This window comes from Myzus persicae, unplaced genomic scaffold (assembly GCF_001856785.1).
Source record: "Myzus persicae strain clone G006 unplaced genomic scaffold, MPER_G0061.0, whole genome shotgun sequence".
Taxonomy (NCBI): Eukaryota; Metazoa; Arthropoda; class Insecta; order Hemiptera; family Aphididae; genus Myzus; species Myzus persicae.
This window is the reverse complement of record NW_019100986.1, coordinates 1-19,963: the sequence shown is the minus strand read 5'-3', so window position 1 is coordinate 19,963 and position 19,963 is coordinate 1. Positions and strand designations below refer to the sequence as shown.

The 19,963-nt window shown below is 29.1% G+C and overlaps 3 protein-coding genes across 9 annotated transcripts; 1 reads left to right on the top strand and 2 right to left on the bottom strand.

Annotated features, from left to right (window-relative positions):
• Positions 1–3,222: 3,222 nt before the first annotated feature.
• LOC111027144 lies at positions 3,223–3,969 on the bottom strand. Its single transcript, XM_022305365.1, has 3 exons — positions 3,840–3,969; positions 3,689–3,786; positions 3,223–3,570 (listed from the first exon to the last, which is right to left on the bottom strand). The coding sequence occupies exons 1-3, from the start codon at positions 3,967–3,969 to the stop codon at positions 3,223–3,225; spliced, it is 576 nt and encodes a 191-aa protein (XP_022161057.1).
• Positions 3,970–6,894: 2,925 nt separating this feature from the next.
• On the bottom strand, positions 6,895–17,000 carry LOC111027146 (small ubiquitin-related modifier 2-like). Its single transcript, XM_022305374.1, has 4 exons — positions 16,688–17,000; positions 16,025–16,156; positions 8,605–8,725; positions 6,895–8,288 (listed from the first exon to the last, which is right to left on the bottom strand). Exons 1-4 carry the CDS (start codon positions 16,697–16,699, stop codon positions 8,236–8,238), a joined length of 318 nt encoding a protein of 105 aa, XP_022161066.1. The 5' UTR covers positions 16,700–17,000; the 3' UTR covers positions 6,895–8,235.
• Positions 8,732–13,496, top strand: LOC111027145. Of its 7 annotated transcripts, none has more exons than XM_022305373.1 (5): positions 8,732–10,289; positions 10,372–10,485; positions 10,583–10,681; positions 10,751–11,809; positions 12,163–12,785. In XM_022305373.1, exons 1-4 carry the CDS (start codon positions 10,229–10,231, stop codon positions 10,840–10,842), a joined length of 366 nt encoding a protein of 121 aa, XP_022161065.1. In that variant the 5' UTR covers positions 8,732–10,228; the 3' UTR covers positions 10,843–11,809; positions 12,163–12,785. The 7 variants fall into 7 exon arrangements, with proteins under 7 accessions (XP_022161065.1, XP_022161064.1, XP_022161061.1 ...); XM_022305372.1 differs by having other exon boundaries at positions 10,369–10,485; XM_022305369.1 differs by having other exon boundaries at positions 10,196–10,485; positions 10,751–10,898; positions 11,616–11,809.
• Positions 17,001–19,963: the final 2,963 nt, after the last annotated feature.

The following is a 19,963-nucleotide window of genomic DNA, read 5'->3' as shown; positions in this document are numbered from 1 at the left end:
TTGCTCCATGCTCCATCTGCAATAACTGCGATTTTGGGGCGACCTTTTATATCTAAATCACCGTTTTCGATCGCTAACCTTTTTTCTTCTTGTCCTGCTAATTCCATTTCTTTCCAGGCTATGTCATGAACATGCATAAAAATTTCCGTATGAAGTGCTTGATATAATCGGTTGGACATATTTGGCATGTTTAATGTTGCAGAAAATTCTTCGAGTTGGCTGTACCCTTGACCAGCATTTACAGTAGCATTAACTATTGCCATGTTTATATTTATATTTTCACCATTGAAATTTTCACTATCTATTTGTTCTTTTAAACCACACACTTTACAATTGAAATGAAATGTACTATAATATCCCTTTCTATTTTCCTTTACAAACTCTAAATCTCTAAATGAACAATCAAATCCCAAGTGTTTTATAGACTGTAAAGATTGAAAAATATGCTTGAGGTCAACAATACGTCTACGTCTACCCTCTAATTTTGCCCATTGGTCATTATTACACAACTCGTCATTTTCATATTGTTTATGAGGAGTTTCAAATTCTGATGTGTAATTTTTGTCATTGTCACACAACTCGCCATTTTCATACTGTTTATGAGGGGATACAAGTTCTGATGTGACATTATTTTTAAAATTTTCTTCCAGTATAATTGGTAGATTTGTTGTATTCGAAGACGTAGATGGTGTTTGATTTACACAATTTACCTACAACAAAACGTTTATAAAAAAGGTGGGCTGGTAGGTGTCACTCTTTTGTACAGTAGGTTATAAGTGGTTATATTGGGTTTCGTCCAAATCTGAACTTAAAAAAGCTAAAAAAAACTATGTTTAGGTATGTATTATTTAGATATTTTGGTATCAAAATTAACTACTAATTTGCATTCCTTACCTATAAAAGTTTGCAAAATATCCGGCGGCGAAGTGTCCTAGACCCAAAATAATTTGCATATTTTCGTGATTTTTACGTATTTTGTCAAAATTCGAACTTTAAATGCTTATCAAAAAAAATTGTGATTATGTATGTTACACAATATTTTTCAACTACTATTGTAACAATGCTTCGTATTAATATTTCAAGCTTTTTTACCCAACTTATATAATTTTATTTACATTCATAAAAAATAAAACTAAAAAAAATTGGAAACTGAAAATGTTCGTTAACAGCTCAAAATAAGTCAAAATATTTTGAAAATGTTATGGTGTATAGAAAATGCTAATATAAACATTCAGTCAAAATTTCATGAATTCATGGTCATTTCTTTTAGAGTTACACTAAAAATCAAAATCGATTTTATCCAAAATCGATGTTGCGTAAAATTCCTGTTTTTTCCTTAATTTTTCATTTGTTTTTTACAGCGCTTTTAAAAACTACTGAAAAATGTTTAGTTTTGACCACCCCAAAATACTAACTAGATTCACTTAGAAAAGGTACTATTGAAGAAAATCTAAGCATTTTTACTGTCCTAAAATGTGATGATAGCAGATAGACACAAAAATATAAAAAAAAAACATACATCATTGTAAGAACAATACATTCATCGCTTCGCTCAGAATTTAAAAATGGATTGTCAGGATTTTCAGCATGATTATATTATGCTATAGTTAATTAATACAATAGATAATATGTAATATTTATACTTACTTTTTTTTAATCTATTGAGAGTATCAATATTTCCTTTGTTTTTCTTTCTTTTGGATAAAAGAGTTTTAGTTTTTTTTCCATAATGCCAGTCTTTCTTAGTGTCCATAGTATCAAAGATGACAAATATTGAAAAATATATTGCACAAAAAAATGGTTCTCTAGAAACTGCACATTGGTTTTAAATAACAGCAGATGCCAGACTAATAGAAATATCGAAAATCAAAATTCGAATATTACTATTACTCGCTGTAGAATAATGACGTACCGGCGGTGGACCAAACGTGCAGGTAGACCGGACGTTAATTAATAATTATTATTATAATATTGTGCCCACCGACGGCGCGCGTTTTCTTATCTTATATATTCCAGGAACAGAATGTTGGCAGTTTATTTTCAATTAGGACCGCCTATGCGTTTCCGCACGCACAGGCACATGTCAATAATTTCAATTTTGTCAACTATACGCCATGCTATTCACATGACACAAATGCCAAAAAGCTAGACGAGTTGGATTCGACGGATTTTAATTTTGAAAATTAATATTAATTAATCAATATGTTAGTTAGGGAATGGTCGAGGGGATTTTGCTTATACAAATTCTTCGATAAAATATCGACAATTTAAAAAATAAGAATTTTGGTATTTTATATATTTAAGTATGTCATTATTTTTTATAATAATGATAAATTTCCACGGCCATGCTTTAGAAGAGTTGTTAAAGATTTTCAATTAGTTTTCAAAATTGAAATCCGTCTAACCCAAGTCCAACAGTTTTGTCTAGCTTTTGGCCTGTTTTACGTGATAATTTGTACCTGCTCCAGCCCCCTTAACATTTTTTTTATGTTTTGATTGTTTTTTTTCCAAAGCACATTTTAACCATCTACATTCTACACAGACACACAACAAACAATATTTTATGCTGTTATGTGCTATACTCTTATTATAGTTATTATTATTTATTTATTGTTATTGAGAGTAGCTATTTTTATTTTTATTTTTATCAGTTTTATTGGTAGTGAACGGTGGTACTGTGGTAGTATACTAGTGTTTATCTAGAATTAACCCGCATACAACACAACAATAATTCATTTTTAATTTAGATTTGACCGACTTGGAACTATGTGTGTAGTACGAAAAATTGGATATTTTAGGGACTGGGATGGACTATGTAAATTATTTAATCAGAATACTTTATTACACTAGGTTTTAAATTTATGTTTTTATTTTCCACTCTTTTATATACGAAATTATTTTTTATGATACTAAATAATAATAATAGTGTACAACATGATGAATATTTATTAAAACAAAATATAATTACTAATATTAAATTAACGATTATATTTACAGAGATTATAATTGTGTATCTGCAGTATCTGTTTCTGAGTAAATAGACTGTTCAGAAGTTGCAGGTGATTGTGTATATAATTGGTCTTGTTGATTGTAGTGTTGAGGGTTTTGAAGGTTACGATATTCTGCTTGAAATACAACTTGAGATACCTCCGGTTTCACCCTAATACTCTCTTCTGGTTTTAATTTTTTTACAAATCTGGCCAAACTCAAAAAGAACATGTCTTATTTATCATGTAGACAAGATTGAGAAGTAGCACTTTGATTTTGAGAGAGTTGTTGTGAGCGCATACGGCTATTGCTTTTCATTATTAAAACCAATTCGTACATGGTGGCTTCAATGCTTGTACGTTTTCTCTTTGAATCGTTTGAAGGCGGTTCAAGAGAAATAAAATCTGATTTATCAGTAAAAAGAGATTCGTTGACATTCTGGTACTGGAAAGGCTGGGTTTCATCTTCCATTGCTCCAACTGCTTCAGGACCATCAACAATACTCTCTTCTTCTTGAGTTTCGTCTTGTAAAATTTCACTCGAATTTACATGAGTTCTATAACATGTATAAAACTTGTTAAGCTACCAACCTAGCTTAAAACTTTATAGCACAACATTAGGTTTTGTTTTCACTTACTCTCTAGTTGTCACAGTGGGATTTAGGAATGTTTATTCTATTTGATATCTATATCCATTTTACCATTTTTTTGGTTACTTGACCGGATTTGGTTTTTCTCCTATTTAATGTGTTAGTGTAAGCATTGCGTAGTTTATTCCATGCATCTTTGCACTGATCACCTACAAAAAAAAAATTTTTATCATCATTACATTTTTAAAATGTTTATATTCACCCGATTTGTCCAACTTTTCTCCGATCTCGTCCCAAGCTTCCTTTCTAACAACTTGGTTTCTGTAGTACTTGTTTTTAAAATCATATAACATGGGATAAGCTCTTACATACTCGATAAGCTCTCCCTCCATGGTGTGCCTTCACACAGCTTCAAGCGACTGACAAAAATCTAAAAATTGGATCGGCAGCTGACGCGTGTGACACCGTATGACGTGTGATTGCGTGTTCACACGTCACGTCAAGCTAATGTATACATTACTGTACACGTTAGATCGCTGGAAAATTATATTACACGTGTTATTCCGTGTAAATGCGTCACGTCAGCGTAGTGTATATGAGCCTTTAAGTCTTAGCGACGGATTCGCGCAAGACGGTGCACTGTTTTTGCAACAACTCGATGAAGTTAACGGATTTCAGCATATAGTCTTGTCATATCGGCGGCGTCAAAACGAGACGATGTGCACTGGGTACGCTCGAATCGGGTTTCTAAATTCCGTGAAAATAAAAGACTGGACGGGAACGATACGCGGATGCGTGTTGTTGGTGTGGCGTTCGGAGCCGGACTAAATTCACAGTCCTACACATGGCAATTAGAATTTTCTAAAATTGGTTTTTAACCGGCAACCGATTCCTGAAAAAACTAATTAACGGTAATCTATTTGGTTTAAGATATATTTAGAGAAACAATTACCGGGTATCATAGTATCAATATTCAAGGATAATTGATAATTGTTTTTTTGGATGCTGTTTTAAGCCCTAGTAAGTAGTAAATAGCTCAATGCTATAAAATATGGAGCTGCAAAAAATGAATCTAAATTTCTTGGAAATTTTACAGTACATAATATATTAAATAGCAAAATGTGTAGTGCAAAAAGTTTCAAATCCCTACAAATAATATATTTTTAAAGATCATATTATAATAATAACTAAACTTCTTATTTTTTTTTTGTTAAAATTTAAACATGGAATGCAAAAAAATATTTATTTATTGTTGTATACCTTGTATTTGTTTATAACATCTAATCTTGTTACTAACTTTGCTTAGACTATTACTATTATTATTATTATTATTAAAATCAAAAAAAAAATTTGAAAATGGAATTCAACAGACCGGCGAATCTTAAATTGATCGGTAATATAAATTACAGCTTTAAAACATTTAAGCAAGAAGTAGAAGTTTATTTCATGGCTACTGAAACATATCAAAAGCCAAAAGAAGTACAGGTGACAGTCTACTGAACCTTTTAGGACCAGATGGTTTGAAATTGTTTAACACATTTAAAATTGAAGATACATCTATTAAGACAATTTTCAAATGTTTGGAAGAATATTGTGTACCCAAAAAGAATGTGGTAATGGGGCATCATAAATACTTTACCAGAAAGCAAAATGGAAATGAATCATTTAACAAATTCTATGCTGACTTACGCGAACTTATCAAGTCATGTGCATTTGGAAAAGCTGAAGAAACTCTGTTGTGCTCACAAATAGTACTGGGTATACATGATAAGGATCTGCAGACAAGATTACTCAGAGAAGATTTGCCGTTGTCCAAAATCATCAAGTATTGTCAAGCGGTTGAACAGGCCGAGATGCATCGACGTGTGGTTCAAAAAGAAAGTCCAGCCCTGAATCAAACTGAAGAACGTCAACAATTCAAATCAAATGATGGAGTCAAATTAAGCAAAATAACAAGTTACAAAGAAAACAGGAGCATAAGAACAAAAATCAGTTTAATTATAAAAATAAAAATTCAAGGGAAAGTCAAAATAATAATGTTACAATATTTAGTTGTAACAGATGTGGTATATCTCATGGTATAAATAAATGCCCTGCGTATGGAAAAACTTGTAATAATTGCTTTAAATTCAACCATTTTGCAGTAAAGTGTAGAAAAGGTGCTAATAAAGGACAGTTGCATGAGGTTCAATGTAATAATAGTAATGACGAGGAACTTATTTGTCATTAATAGCATTGAGTCAGAGAATCAAATAAATTGGACTGATATTGTTGTGATTGAAAGTAAAAAGGAATTAAAAATTAAATAAAAACTTAGAGAAAAGTTCAGTAGTTATTAAATCATTTGGAGAATTTAATATAGTCATTGGGAAAAGTTTAAGTAAATTAAAAAAACTCTAAGAATGAAATTAGTACCTATTTTGAAGTTGTTAATTACAATGATTTACCAATACTAGGGTTAAAGGATTGTATAAAACTAAATTATGAAATTAAAGAAGTAAATGAAATTAATAGTTGTAAAACAGAAAAAGATGTATTCTTACAAAAGTATAATGATATATTTAATGGTTTAGGAAAATTTCTATAAAAGTTATAGATGACGCTAATACTAAAATCTTCCCACCAAGAAGAGTACCTTATAAATAGTAAATAAATTAAAAGAAACACTAGATAAAATGTGTGAATTAAAAATTATAGAAAAATGCAAAGAACCAAGTGAATGGCAGAGTCCTATAATAATAATTGAAAAACCAGACAAAAGTTTGAGAGTTTGTTTAGATACCAGGGAGCTTAATAAAAATATAGTTAGGGAAATGTACCAAATACCAACACTAGAAGAAATTTAATTAAATTAATAAAATAAAAAATATTTTACTTTATTGGACCTTCGTGATGGATTTTATCAATGTGAATTAGATCAGAAATCACAAGACTATTGCTGTTTTAGTATACCTTTTGGAGGATATGGTAACAATGCATGAAAAGTATTTAGAATTTTGTAACATGTAAATATATAATTATTTATTCCTTGTGTATGTCTAGTTAAAAGTCATAGTGTCCATATTTATGTACTATTTAATAATATTTAATGTATTATATTGTAAGCATTTAGTTATTTAAGCTTGTTTATATTATATAAGTGTTCGCGCCAAGCAATTAAAATGCTTATCGCGGGACGTTAATCAGCGCGACGGCGACTTCTTCCCTCCTCGTCCGTCTACTCCACCTGTCTTCTTCCTACCGTTATTAATTGTTAATTATTATTATTCGTGTGATTAGTGTATTTTTCATATTTATTGTCTTTGTTTTGTCACCTAATCACTTGTTGCGGCCAACGCCCTTGTTTTTGTTTTGTTTTTGTTATCATTGAGTTGTTCGTTATTAAAAATCTGTCGTCTCCGTTAACGTAGCTTATAAAATTATTATTATTGTCATTTTTTATTTGTCTCTGTGTTTTTTAGTTGTTCGAGACACACAACAAATTCTATTATTATTATGATTATTGTATAATCAACTGTGCGGTCAATGTGACCAGAAATTATTATTTTGTGTTGTCAGTGCGACAATACTTGTAACCTGTCGCCGTTATTGTAACGGAATCATTCATATGCCTACCTATTATTATTATTAAAATAAACATGTGGCGTTACCAGTAAATAAACCGTGAGTCAGATCTTTTTTCTCTATTATTATTATTATCCTGTGGGCTGACTTGGATCAGCGGTGTGACGGATATTGGCACAAAGCTATCATCCATGGCGATATCCACGTCTGCGTAAGTCCGCCAGCACGCTGTGTGTGAGAGGCCGCCTAGGTCGTCAAGTAGCAACGGAATCTCCACATCTGCCAGCTGTCCATCACCACCAACCGGTCTTAGATTTTAAGTTAATTTTAAGTTGTGTAGTATTTTATGTGAACTCTGTGGCCCCATTGGCTTAACCACAGAGACCTCCCTTATACAAACGGCACTTTCCAAAATCCTAAAACATCGATTATTCAATCCCTCCTGTCGCCGTGCGCTGATTAAGTTGCCTATCCACCCCCAAACCGGGCGTGCAGGTAAACGTGCCAATCGACACCATAAAGTAAAAACAACATTGTTCTCGGGCACTCCCGAGTGGTCCTTCGGGTGTTACGTCCCCATTGTCGGGTGTAAACATATAAGTATTCATTATTTGTTAAAGTATAACTCATTTGATTATTTGTAAACTCGTGTATTCATTTTGTCACTTATAATCTTAGTGTTTATATTATCTTAACAATTGGTTATACTTATTATCAATTCGAATAATTAATTTGATTTAAAATTATATAATTTTTTTTAAAAAAGAGGAGATGTTGTATACCTTGTATTTGTTTATAACATCTAATCTTGTTACTAAGTTAGCTTAGACTATTACTATTATTATTATTATTAAAATTAAACATTTTAATTGAGAGTAATTAGTAATTTAATTTAATTAAAAGTAAAATATAAAACATTTTTCATGTGATTCGGAGCCTGGTAACGACGGATCCGACGATCTTGTCCGCCAATCTGTAGAGGATAACGGAGGTGGCCGCCGTGGGCTTAGCTGGTGAGCTCGACGAGTCGCCTTTGAAGGTCTTTCTCATTGACTTGACGAGCGTTCCCATAGCCTCAAAGTCGATAGGCTTCCCTATCCCTGACGGCGCGCAGAGATTCGGCATTGGTTCTCCCGTCTCCAAGGATCTTTAAAATTTAAACATTGAATGTAAAAAAATATTTATTTTAGAGATACTATGGTGGCTATATAAATACACCATAAAAAGCATTTTATAAAATGTATTTATTGTATAATATTGTTCTACCTTTCCATCGATAATAAATATAAAAAACAATTCATGGTCAGTTTTATAGATAATGGACATTGTATTGTATTGAGGTTTGAAAAAAATTAGATCGTTTACATATAATGTGATTTATAAATAAAATATAATCGTTTATTATACAAAAAATTTTAGTAAGTAATGTTACTTAGTTTAACAGTCTGAAAAAATGGTACCACCTATCAATGACATGTAGATTTCAATAGTATCCTCGTTAGAAAGGTTGATTGAAGCCGGGGTCTCGTTTTCTCCAATCATATCTCCATTAAAGCGAAATCTCAATATATCAAATGTTATTCCCTAAAATAATACAATTTTGAATGAATTAAACAATATTGAAATATAAACATTAAACCAGCACATACACTCTGTTATCACTAACTGTAAAAATATCTGATATTTAAAGCCCGACCGAGACCGGACCGAAAATAACCGGTTGCAGAACGTAAAACCTTGTGTCAATTAAAGCACCGTAACCTTTATTTTACATTTTAAAAAGACCCCAACAAAAACCAAAACCCTAATACAGAACCGAAAAAATACCAGTTTTTTTAGGGTTTTTATCTGTTTTCAAGGACTTGTTGAAGGAGAAGCAAATTACAAAAAATGTATTGTTTAGAAACAAGAATTATATTTTATACTTATATTGTTTAATATTATTTAATACACAGTACTGACGTAATGCTATTTTTAGCCGCGTTGCCCGTATGTCCGCGATCGTAACGACCGACGATGGTCGATGGCGAGTCTATCGAGTATAGACCTATTCTGCCCTCCTAAAGAGATAGGCAGTAAACGCCCAATTTAAAAAAAGGTATTATTTGATATTAATATTAAATAACAAATTACGCATCTTTTTTAATAAGACAAAATACAGTAAAAACCATTTTAAATGGCCTTAAAAGCGATTCAAAATATAGTATCTCCCAATTTATTTTAAAATACTATCCAAAACTAAGAAAAACTGCAGTATGTAACATATACTAGATAAAAATACAGTAAACGCCATGGTTATACTGCGTTTGTTCTTAGTATTATGATTGCCCTTAACACATACTACATATTTACCTATGTTAAGAACTCCTGAATATTACATATTTTATTTCGAATATATATATTATATATATGTTGACAACATATATAGAAGTATTTCATTACAATCATAATGCAGAGTGTGTGTGTGTGTGTGTGTGTGTGTGTGTCGTACGACGCTGCTACCGTGGGATCCGCTGAATAAGGGATTTTTTTATGTGAACGGAGCACCGTCGCGGCAACACATAGGGAGTCGGTCAGTCGTATTATAACCAGTGTTAGATTAATTTGTAGCTATACTTAAGATTTTTACTACCAATTTCAATAAAAATACATTAATTATTTTAATATTCAATTGGTGCATACGCTTTATTTTTTTGTTGTGTGTAAAATCCATAACACCTAGTATCATAGCTAAAATGAATTGCAAGTTGCAATATGTTGAATGTCTTTAAAAACATATTATACACCATCTGTTTATAATATTATAATAGACCTGATAATAGTATTATTCCATTACAAATTATTTACTAGGTCTATGGTAAATACCGCAATAAAATAGTTATCATACAAATTATTTAAGAATCAATAATCATATTGCCAATTACTAGTCAACAGTAAATAGGTACCATGGTTGTAGATAATATGTGATATTATGATATTAAATAGGTACAACCGTTATCATAGGTACAACAATTTATTTATCATTGTTTTTGAATAGAAATTATTACCTATTATAAATTAGAATAATACTTTTTTATTTTTACAACAATGACTTCAAAACAACGAATTAAAAAGATAATCAACCAACTCAAACAACCACATGATACAAGTAAGTAAAATAAGAAATACATATAACATATTGTTTGCAATATCCATTTGTTATATTACAAAAATAAAAATTTGTACAGCAGTGACTATAACTGAACCTCCACCTAAAGCATTGAAGAAATTATTTTATGAAGAGCCAACAGAAATAACTGCAGCTGCTAACTTTGAAACTGAATTGGAACAGTTGGACAACTTAGGTAAGTATAACTTATACTATTTAATACAATTTATTAATCATAATATAATGTCATACTATAATTTATAGTCAGTACTTTTAATGTAATTTTATTTTAGATGTTTTTGATTTTGATTTGATGCCCATTCAATTTAATATTGATGATAATCCGAATGAAACAATTATTGAGCCACAAACTCTGGAAGTTTTAGATCAAGGTAATTACAATTTATAATAAATTATATGAAAAATTAAAATTGTAATGAACTTTTTTTCTTTTAAAATAGTTGAAGTTATTGAGGAAGATCTTCAAAATGAAGAATATCAAATCTTCACTAAAGATGGCAATCCAAGAAAAAGAAATCCGACTATATACTGATATGCTGATTTCACATACAAAGTGGAAAAAAATTAATGAAATCTGATTATTTTAAGGTAAAAAATGAAGAAATCTAAAAATTCATTTTCCCAATATTTTGGTTTTTAGTGATACTGCCTTTCTCTTTAGGAGGGCAGTATTTATATATAATATATTACTATTATATGATATCAATGTTCATATTACACCATAACAAATAATTTCTATGAACAGTACGAACACTTTTAAAAGTTATTTTTACTATTGAAAAATGACTGGGTTTTTGAAATGCTATATATACGTCATGTCCTACACAGTGCATATCACAACTTTACCAACCAATTTGCCATTCCAGTTCAAACGGCTGCTTTGCAATGACTATTAATAAGGCACAAGGTCAAACATTAAGGGTTGCAGGTTTAGACTTAACTGTCCAATGTTTTTCCCATGGTACATAGCTCTGTTACATGCAAACAAAATCTATTTGTGCTGGCCCCAGAAGGCGAGACATTTAACGTGGTGTATCCAGAAATATTTAATGCTAAAGACAAATTTGATATAATTAACAAAATAAAAATCATACAGCAAAATAAAACAAATATATTCCACACTTATGTATAAAATTATACTATAAAAAATAATCAAATTAAATATCTGATAAAATTCATACCAAACTTTTCACATATCCTTAAAAACATATATAAATGTACTGAAATCTAGAAATAGCAAAGCATTACCAAGTCAGCTAGTTTTTTAATAAAATATTTGTATTTAACTAAAAATAATTCTTGTAGCTATGAAACCACAATTGAAACATATGATATGGAAAATGATGTTGATCTTGATGAAGACCAAATCTCAATGATGCTCGCTGAAAACACAGAAGAAAATACCAATTGCCTAGATAACGATTATGAACAAACTGAAAATATATTGAATGAAATTCAATCATTTCAAAATATTATGGGTGATACTTCAATATTTACAGGTAAGTCGTCGTAAAATATTCTTTTACAAGAACATGAAAATTATGTTTAACAAAATAAAAAATATATATTTACCTACTCTTTACAATATTCTACTACATTTTATATTTACTTTAATTACAAATTAAAAATACCTAGCTAAAATTGTTGGTTTTTTAAAACGTAAATACTTAATAATAACAGATTCTCAATTATTTTTCTATGAAGGTTATTGTAATGAATAATGTCTACTTGCAAAACATGTGTATAAAATAATAAATATGTAATAAACAATAATTTTATGTTAACCAATATAATGTCATCAATTAAAAGATTTATAACATACAAAGTTTTTAGTGTTAATTTTAATTTTTAGGCGTACGGTGTGTGGCCCATACCTTACAATTGGCCACGATAGACAGTTTGAAAGATAGTGGGATTGAAAAAATGTTAAATAAAGTTCGAACATTGGTTAAAAACTTTGAAACCAAACATATGTATACACAATAATAAAAGAAAACTTAGTCTCCCATACTTGACTGCCTAACTCGTTGGCACTCAACATTGGATATGTTGGAAAGAGTCAAATATCTTAAACATTTTATACAGAATATGGCGGCAAACGATTCATCATTGAAAAAAGTATGTTTAAACAATTTAGAATGGAATCAAATTGAAGCTATTTCGAAAGCTTTATTTACCCTTCAAAAATATGTACCAAAGTTACAAAACGAGCAGTTGACATTAACCGATTTTTATGGCTCCTGGATTTTGTGTAAAATTCAAACTCAAAAATGTAACACTTTGTTTTCTAAAAAATTGGTTGAATGTTTAACTAATAGGGAACAACATTTAATGAAGAATGACGTTTAATTGGCAGCCATTTTTTTTTATCAACAATACTAAACCATAATTGATGACAAATAATACACAACTGCCACTAATCATTTAATTGGAGTTTGGCTTCAATTGAAAAAGTTAGAGCAAAAAAGTGTTGACTTAACTATGAACAATTATGATAATGTTATAATGCTTAACAATGATTCAGAAGATGATTTAACTACAGGTTCTGATGGACTTGAAGATTTTCTTAAAGTAAAGGATAATGTTGACACTTACAATGTATCCAACATTTCACAAACATCTGTATCTCATACAATTGAAACAATTTTTAAGTCATATCATATTAAACAAAACAGATTAGGTCATAAAATGAATATCCTCAAATTTTGGAAATCCATGGAAAACATTTATACAGAAATCTATGTCCTTGCTAAAATAATATTATCAGTTCTATCAACTCAAGTTAGTGTTGAACGTCTATTCTCAGGCCTTAAATTTATTTTTTCACCATACAGGTGTAATATAAATTTACAAAACCCAGAAGACCAATTGTCAGTACGACCAGTACGTACAAACAGATTGTTCGATAAAGTTGACAGTGAATATCTTAAAAAAAAAAGGTAAAAATATCTGTGTATAGGTATTAAAAATTTAAAGTTATAATTTTATTTTTATCTATGTTTTAGTACTGAGAAACATCTAACAAGGAGCATTGAACTTAGGCTCTTGTCAAGAAGATGATACTGATTCAACAGCTAATAATACGCAAAAGAAATTCTTTGTCTTATTAAACCAATGTAACTAAGAAGCTTCCTAAATTAACTTAATATTACAATTTTATTATATTGTAATTTGTTATAAATAATATATTACACAATTATAAATTAGTCTAATTTATGGTCTTGAATTTTTATCAAAACAAAATACTGAATAGATTATTAAATCCTAAATTTTGTTAAAATTTAACTCTAAACTATTATAAGCTGTAAAAGTTACTAAATATTAATTTTTTACAATGACAAAATGATGTTTCAAATTTACTATATAAGCTTTCACAGTACCTACAAGAGTATAAAGTATAACATACAACTGCATATTTGTATTAAAATTTTTTGTTTGAAAAAAAAATATACCAAAATAAAGGTTGGATACAGGTTGGGACTGGTTTTAACTGCAACCTAAATTTTGAACTTAATAAAATACCAAAATTTAACCTGAACCCCTAAAAAAATATTTTAGAGATCTGAACCCTTACCGAAACCATTATAATCATTGGTCTCGGTCCCTGATTTAAAGTCAAAATGACAAACATTTTTTAAATATGATAACTCATTATTAGGGCTCGGATTTTAAAGGAAATGCTTCTTGTTATATATTTAAGATAGAAATCTAATTTTTATACATAAATTCGTTTCACGTCAATCTGATTCCAAATAAACGAATTTATTTTTGCTTTTTTCAGTTATTCTAACTGTGGAATTTTTATATGTCTGATATGCTATAAAAATAAAATTTACTTAATAAGAAATGTGAAAACCCGCAATAATGACCGTGACCGTACCATTAGTGCGAAACGTCCTTAAATGTATAGCTATCTACAGATAGCTTATGGGTCGATAGCTTATCGGCTATTGCATATAGTCTGTAGAACCTACGCTCAGTACTCGTATAACATCAATATTGACGTGTTTAAAATTTAAGTTTTATAGTGCTTTATAGTGTTATAATTTATTAAAATGCCAAAAGTTAAAACGAATGCATTTTTAAAAAAATTAGTGTTAGAATTTGGTGAAGAAATTTTTCAAACAGATGGATCGATTTTATATTGCAAACTTTGTGAAGCAAAAGTGTCACATGAAAAAAAAATATAATATACAACAGCATGTACGGAGAGAAAAACATGTTCAAGCTGTTAAAAGACACAAAATGAAAAGTCTGCATTACTTCAACCATTTTTACAACAGTTTAGTAGTCAGTCAGATTTAAATGCCTATTTATGTTCAACATTGGTAGCTGCAAATGTTCCAATGAATAAACTAAATAATAAACATTTTCGTGAATTTTTAACAAAATATTGCAAAAAAACTATTCCTGACGAGTCGACATTATGTAAAGTATGTTTTAATTCATACTATGAAAATACATTGGCAAAAATTCGTGATACAATAACAGATCAAAAAATATGGGTGTCTATTGATGAGACTATGGACTCTGCACATCGTAATGTTGCAAATGTAATAGTGGGCACATTACAACCACAAAATCCAAGTAATATGTTCGTTATTCACACAGAATACTTGGAGAAAGTGAATCATAGTACAATATGCCAACTATTCGATAAAGCTATGCAAATTTTGTGGGGAAATGGTGTAAAACATAACGATGTTTTGCTATTTATCTCAGATGCAGCACCTTATATGAAAAAAAGCTGGTGATTGTATAAAAGCGCTTTGCCCAAAACTCAAACATGTGACTTGCTTGGCACATGCATTACACAATGTCTGCGAAGAAGTACGTGCACACTACCAAGATGTAGATCAGTTGATTGAAGGAATGAAAAAAACATTTTTAAAATGTCCCAAACGTACAGCAATCTTTAATGAGAAATGTCCAGAATTGCCAAATCCATCAAGACCAATAACGACCAGATGGGGTACATGGATAAAAGCTGTCCAGTATTATTGCAAATATTTTAATGAATTAAAAAGTGTAATTGAAGACTTCGAAGAAGTAGAATATAGAAAATTAGTATACCATTTTATAGAGACATCACACCCATACTTGTTGTCTTTGTCTCTCAAATTAGTGTTATGCGTTTAGTAGCTTATACATAACATATTTGATTTTGATATTTGTGAATCAACATATTAAACAATATTTAAATCTTGAAAACTAGTTATAAGCATGTAAAATTGTATAATCAATTTAAAAAATAAAACAACAATGTAGTTACCTATAATATCATGTTAGCACTAATATTAAAACGGACAAAACTAAATTTGAGAACTGCTGAATGCAAATTTTTGACACACTTGTTTATAGTTAGAATGTTTGACACTTGTAATAAATAAAAGTATGGTGCTTCATAGCTATAAACATTTCTAGTATGCTAATTATTAGTAGTAGTAACTATGAGTTCAATATCTCAAATGTAATCAGTAATAAGATTAGTCCCTACATACTTATGACTTTGTTTGCAGATAATCATTCAGTAAATTTGTGCAATATTATTAATTCCTAAATTAAATCTTGATTCTATACATCCCATTTTTAAATAATTTTTGATTTCAAATATCTATTACCGTTTATATGGTCTTGAATACCAAAATTCAGTAACTGAAATTATAATGGTTAGAATTGCAATAGTAAATACTTTTTTTATAGTTTAAACTTACAGTGTGTCTACAATAACCTCTAAATAATTTACTGAACGGAGTTAACATTTTCATTTCACAACGTAATGTTCTAATGTCTCCAAATACTTCCACGAGTTGTAAAACTATTGAAGAATCATTTTCAGGAGCAACCTATAAAACAAGACATTTTTTTTTAGTATTGACATCGGGTACAAAAACTAACAACATTTAAATTTGTACCAAATTAATTCATAATCAAATGTTATAATTTTGAATAGATTCTAGGAACGTTAAACGATACAAACGTACTATCAAGCCAACCCGGTCCATAATTGTTTAGTATCAATCACTCGATCAAGAACTAATAAAATGTACTTGTCGTCCAAAGTCAGACTACTTATCGTGCCAAATGTAATCAAGCACCACTGATGTAATTTCAAAAACCTCGATTGTTTGATGAGGCAGAGATAGTTATTTATGAAATAAAATATTGATCGTAGAAATTAAAATAAAAAATGTAGGTTGTCGGCAAACCTTATTATAACCGACGTCTTGAACCACTGAATTAATTTTAAAAAATTGCTCCGGCACAAGTGCACAACGCCTACCAGTGGCATCTGAACCGATCTCCTCGGGTGGTTATCATAACAGGACGAAACTCGGGTTAGTATTTTAGTGTGCTCTACGCATGTTAATACTTACTACTTTATCCATATTGATTATTCTTGACTTGACTATAAGTAGATAACCAAATTGATGCACCGACTTACGATAGCGAAGCCTGTGAAGATGAGAAATGTGAATTGAATTGTTTTATGAAAATATAGTAAACAAAGTTCAATACGATTGAGCTTTGCGGACTGCGGTTCGTATGGTACGTAATAATAATATATTTATCACCACAGGACGTAAACAAGCCGGGCATCGGGCAGTTAGATAACAGCTGTTATCATCAGCATTATTTATCAGTTAATTTTCATGGAATAAACGCTTAAATAGGGGACCAACGAAAATGTAGTAATACCAACTTAGAAATACTAACATTCCCAATCCATTTTAGTTTTCATCCCAAAATTCCAATGTATTTTAATGTATAAATGTATTTTCAGATTCAAATATTATTGTACGTACAATAATTCTTGTACAATTAGAAATCAATTAAGGATTTTTAAAACATCGTAGGTCGTGGGGTTTTCAAAAACTGAAATAACAACTTGTTAGACATGTAAAACGTGTTCGTTCGACCACCACGTGAATAAAAACGGAAAATTTCCAAATTTGGTAAATCTGATTACATTCCAGCCGACATTACTAGGTTACATGTTAATAGCAACATTTTTTTGAAGGGACTTAGCCATTATTCTGTAAATGATGTGTTATATGATGATGAATAATATAATGATTTCTAAAAATATACATTTATGCATATTTTATACAAATTCCACAAAGGTATACAATTATTGATAAATAAACTTATAAACGACAAATCCATTTAGTTGTTTACTGGTTTAAAACAACAAGTTATTCAACACTAGATTCATATATATTAAAATTGTGTAAAACTACACTCCTGTACTTGGCTAACATTGAATTTATACATTATATCAATATAAATATTTAATAATAGCCAAGTGGGGTCACAAACATTTTATCCATAAGGGTAAATTTGAAGCTACCCACCTAAACTTTCAAACATTTAAAACCTGAATGCTCAAAAATAGTATTTTAGTGACACCACTGTGAAATTTGTGTAACACAAACATCATAATAATTATGATTATTCTTGATTAACTATTGACAAAATGTATCCATTTGTACTGTTTTATATACAAATAACATTACAACGCTATTATAGAAATACACAATTGATTGAAATACATTTCCAATAACAATATAATATGTTAAATATGGTGCAATCCTATTACTTTTATGTTCAACAACAGTTATTACTTATTTGTAATTTAATTTTTTTTTTTTAATGCAGTTTCAAACACACATACAATCAGAAATATTAATATCAATTTTAAATTCATCAGAATATATAAGCAGTTTAAAACTTAAAAATTGCATTTACTTGTCTAAATCCTATATATATTTTATGTATAAGGTTACATAAAAACGGTTAAATAAGGTACATAGTTACATAATATACAAATATTAGACATTAGTCATGTATAAATTATAAAAATAAAATGTTATATATTTATTAAAAAAATTATGTAGCTAGACAAAATATAACTTTAAGATACCTATATGAACATTGTTGAGTACTAGATATGTGACATGTTAACTTTAATGAACTAATTTAGTGATTCATTTTTCAATTCAATGAGCTGGTGAAGACTTTTCAGTGAATCATAATTCAACTTATTTATTTGTTTGTGACCACAACAGACAAGTTAATTTAATTGAATCATTAATCAATTCTAAAATTAAATTAACCAGTGTAAATATCCAGTATACAAGAAGTCTCTATATCTATTTTATGGTTTTTATAGATTAAATTTGAATTTAAAAAATGTAAAAAAAATTAGTTTGTTGACATATTATAAAGACTGTACATAAAAATCATTTACATCTTATATGGAGTTAAGTAAAAAGTAATAATAATTAATATTACTCTCAATTATCTACACACCAAGTATCTATTTAATAAAATGTTTTATTTATTTTAAACAAACAAACCATGTTAAAGGTGAGATATTTATCAATAGAGTAATATTGAAAACTGGTTGGACAGTGATGTGGTATGATATTTTAATCTTTTAGTCCAGTAAATATTTAAACATGAATGCAATCAGCCATGGACATTTTATTTTTTTTAAATTATTTTAGCATAGGTATTCAAAATATAAATTAATTTCTAAAATTACATTTTAACCGTATATTATTTTTTTTTTTATTGTTTCTATTAATAAGACAAATTTCAATTCCCTAAAGTAGAGTTCAACTATACTAAAAATATTAACTTCAAAAATACAAAATTTGTTTGTTTGTTTTTTTCAAATATTTTATTAATTGTTATTTACTTTTATAAAATAGTAAGTATTTGTATCAAGTGTCAAAGTAGAAGAAGTGAATTGTTGTGAACAAGACTAAATCTATCTAAATGATTGTGGATGGATATTACCAACAAAAAAAAAAAGATTGTACAGGTAGATACTTGGTTTATTAAAATGTAATAAATCCATAACTTTATTGGTACCACATATCTTACCAAAAACAGTTATTAACTATTATGAAAATGTATGTAAATAAATATGAGTGTAGTTAATTATAATCCTAATAATATAATAATTATTTTTACCAGTATATTCTTGAATTAGACACTATATTCACAAATCAATTTCCCACTTAGTATCATTACCAAAAGTAGGGCACAAACTCATAACTTAAATTACTTAATATAAATACTTAATATTTAATGTGTACTTTGAACATCCCCGTGAACAGTATTCCCTTTTGAATATTTGTTAAACTTATTTTCAAAATTTCTTGAACACTACTTTAACCAGAACCAACAGAAATTTACAAAATAAAAAAATGTCATATTGCATGTAATTTATAAATATTGTTAAGTTTATATTTCGTTAATACTGCAGTTAGAGTCATTTCATATTGGAACATAAACTATAAATTAAATAATGTTGTGATATTTGTATAAAATAATAAATACTCAAAATATTATTGACAAGGTATATTTATTGAACGTCATGAGGCGTAGTAGTTCGCGACACAACTTCGCAACGAACACTGACGGAAACGTAATAATACATATAAATTCACCGGGGTCGGCGCGATATATACAACAAACCACTATCGATAAGCGATAACATATAATATAATATTACACAAATATCACACCTCCCCATTAAAACTAAACTATATTATGTGTATGTTAAAATCGAAAAAATAATTATAATAATAATAAAATATTCATACATACAAATTGAAATTACATTTTTTTTTTTTTTTTTT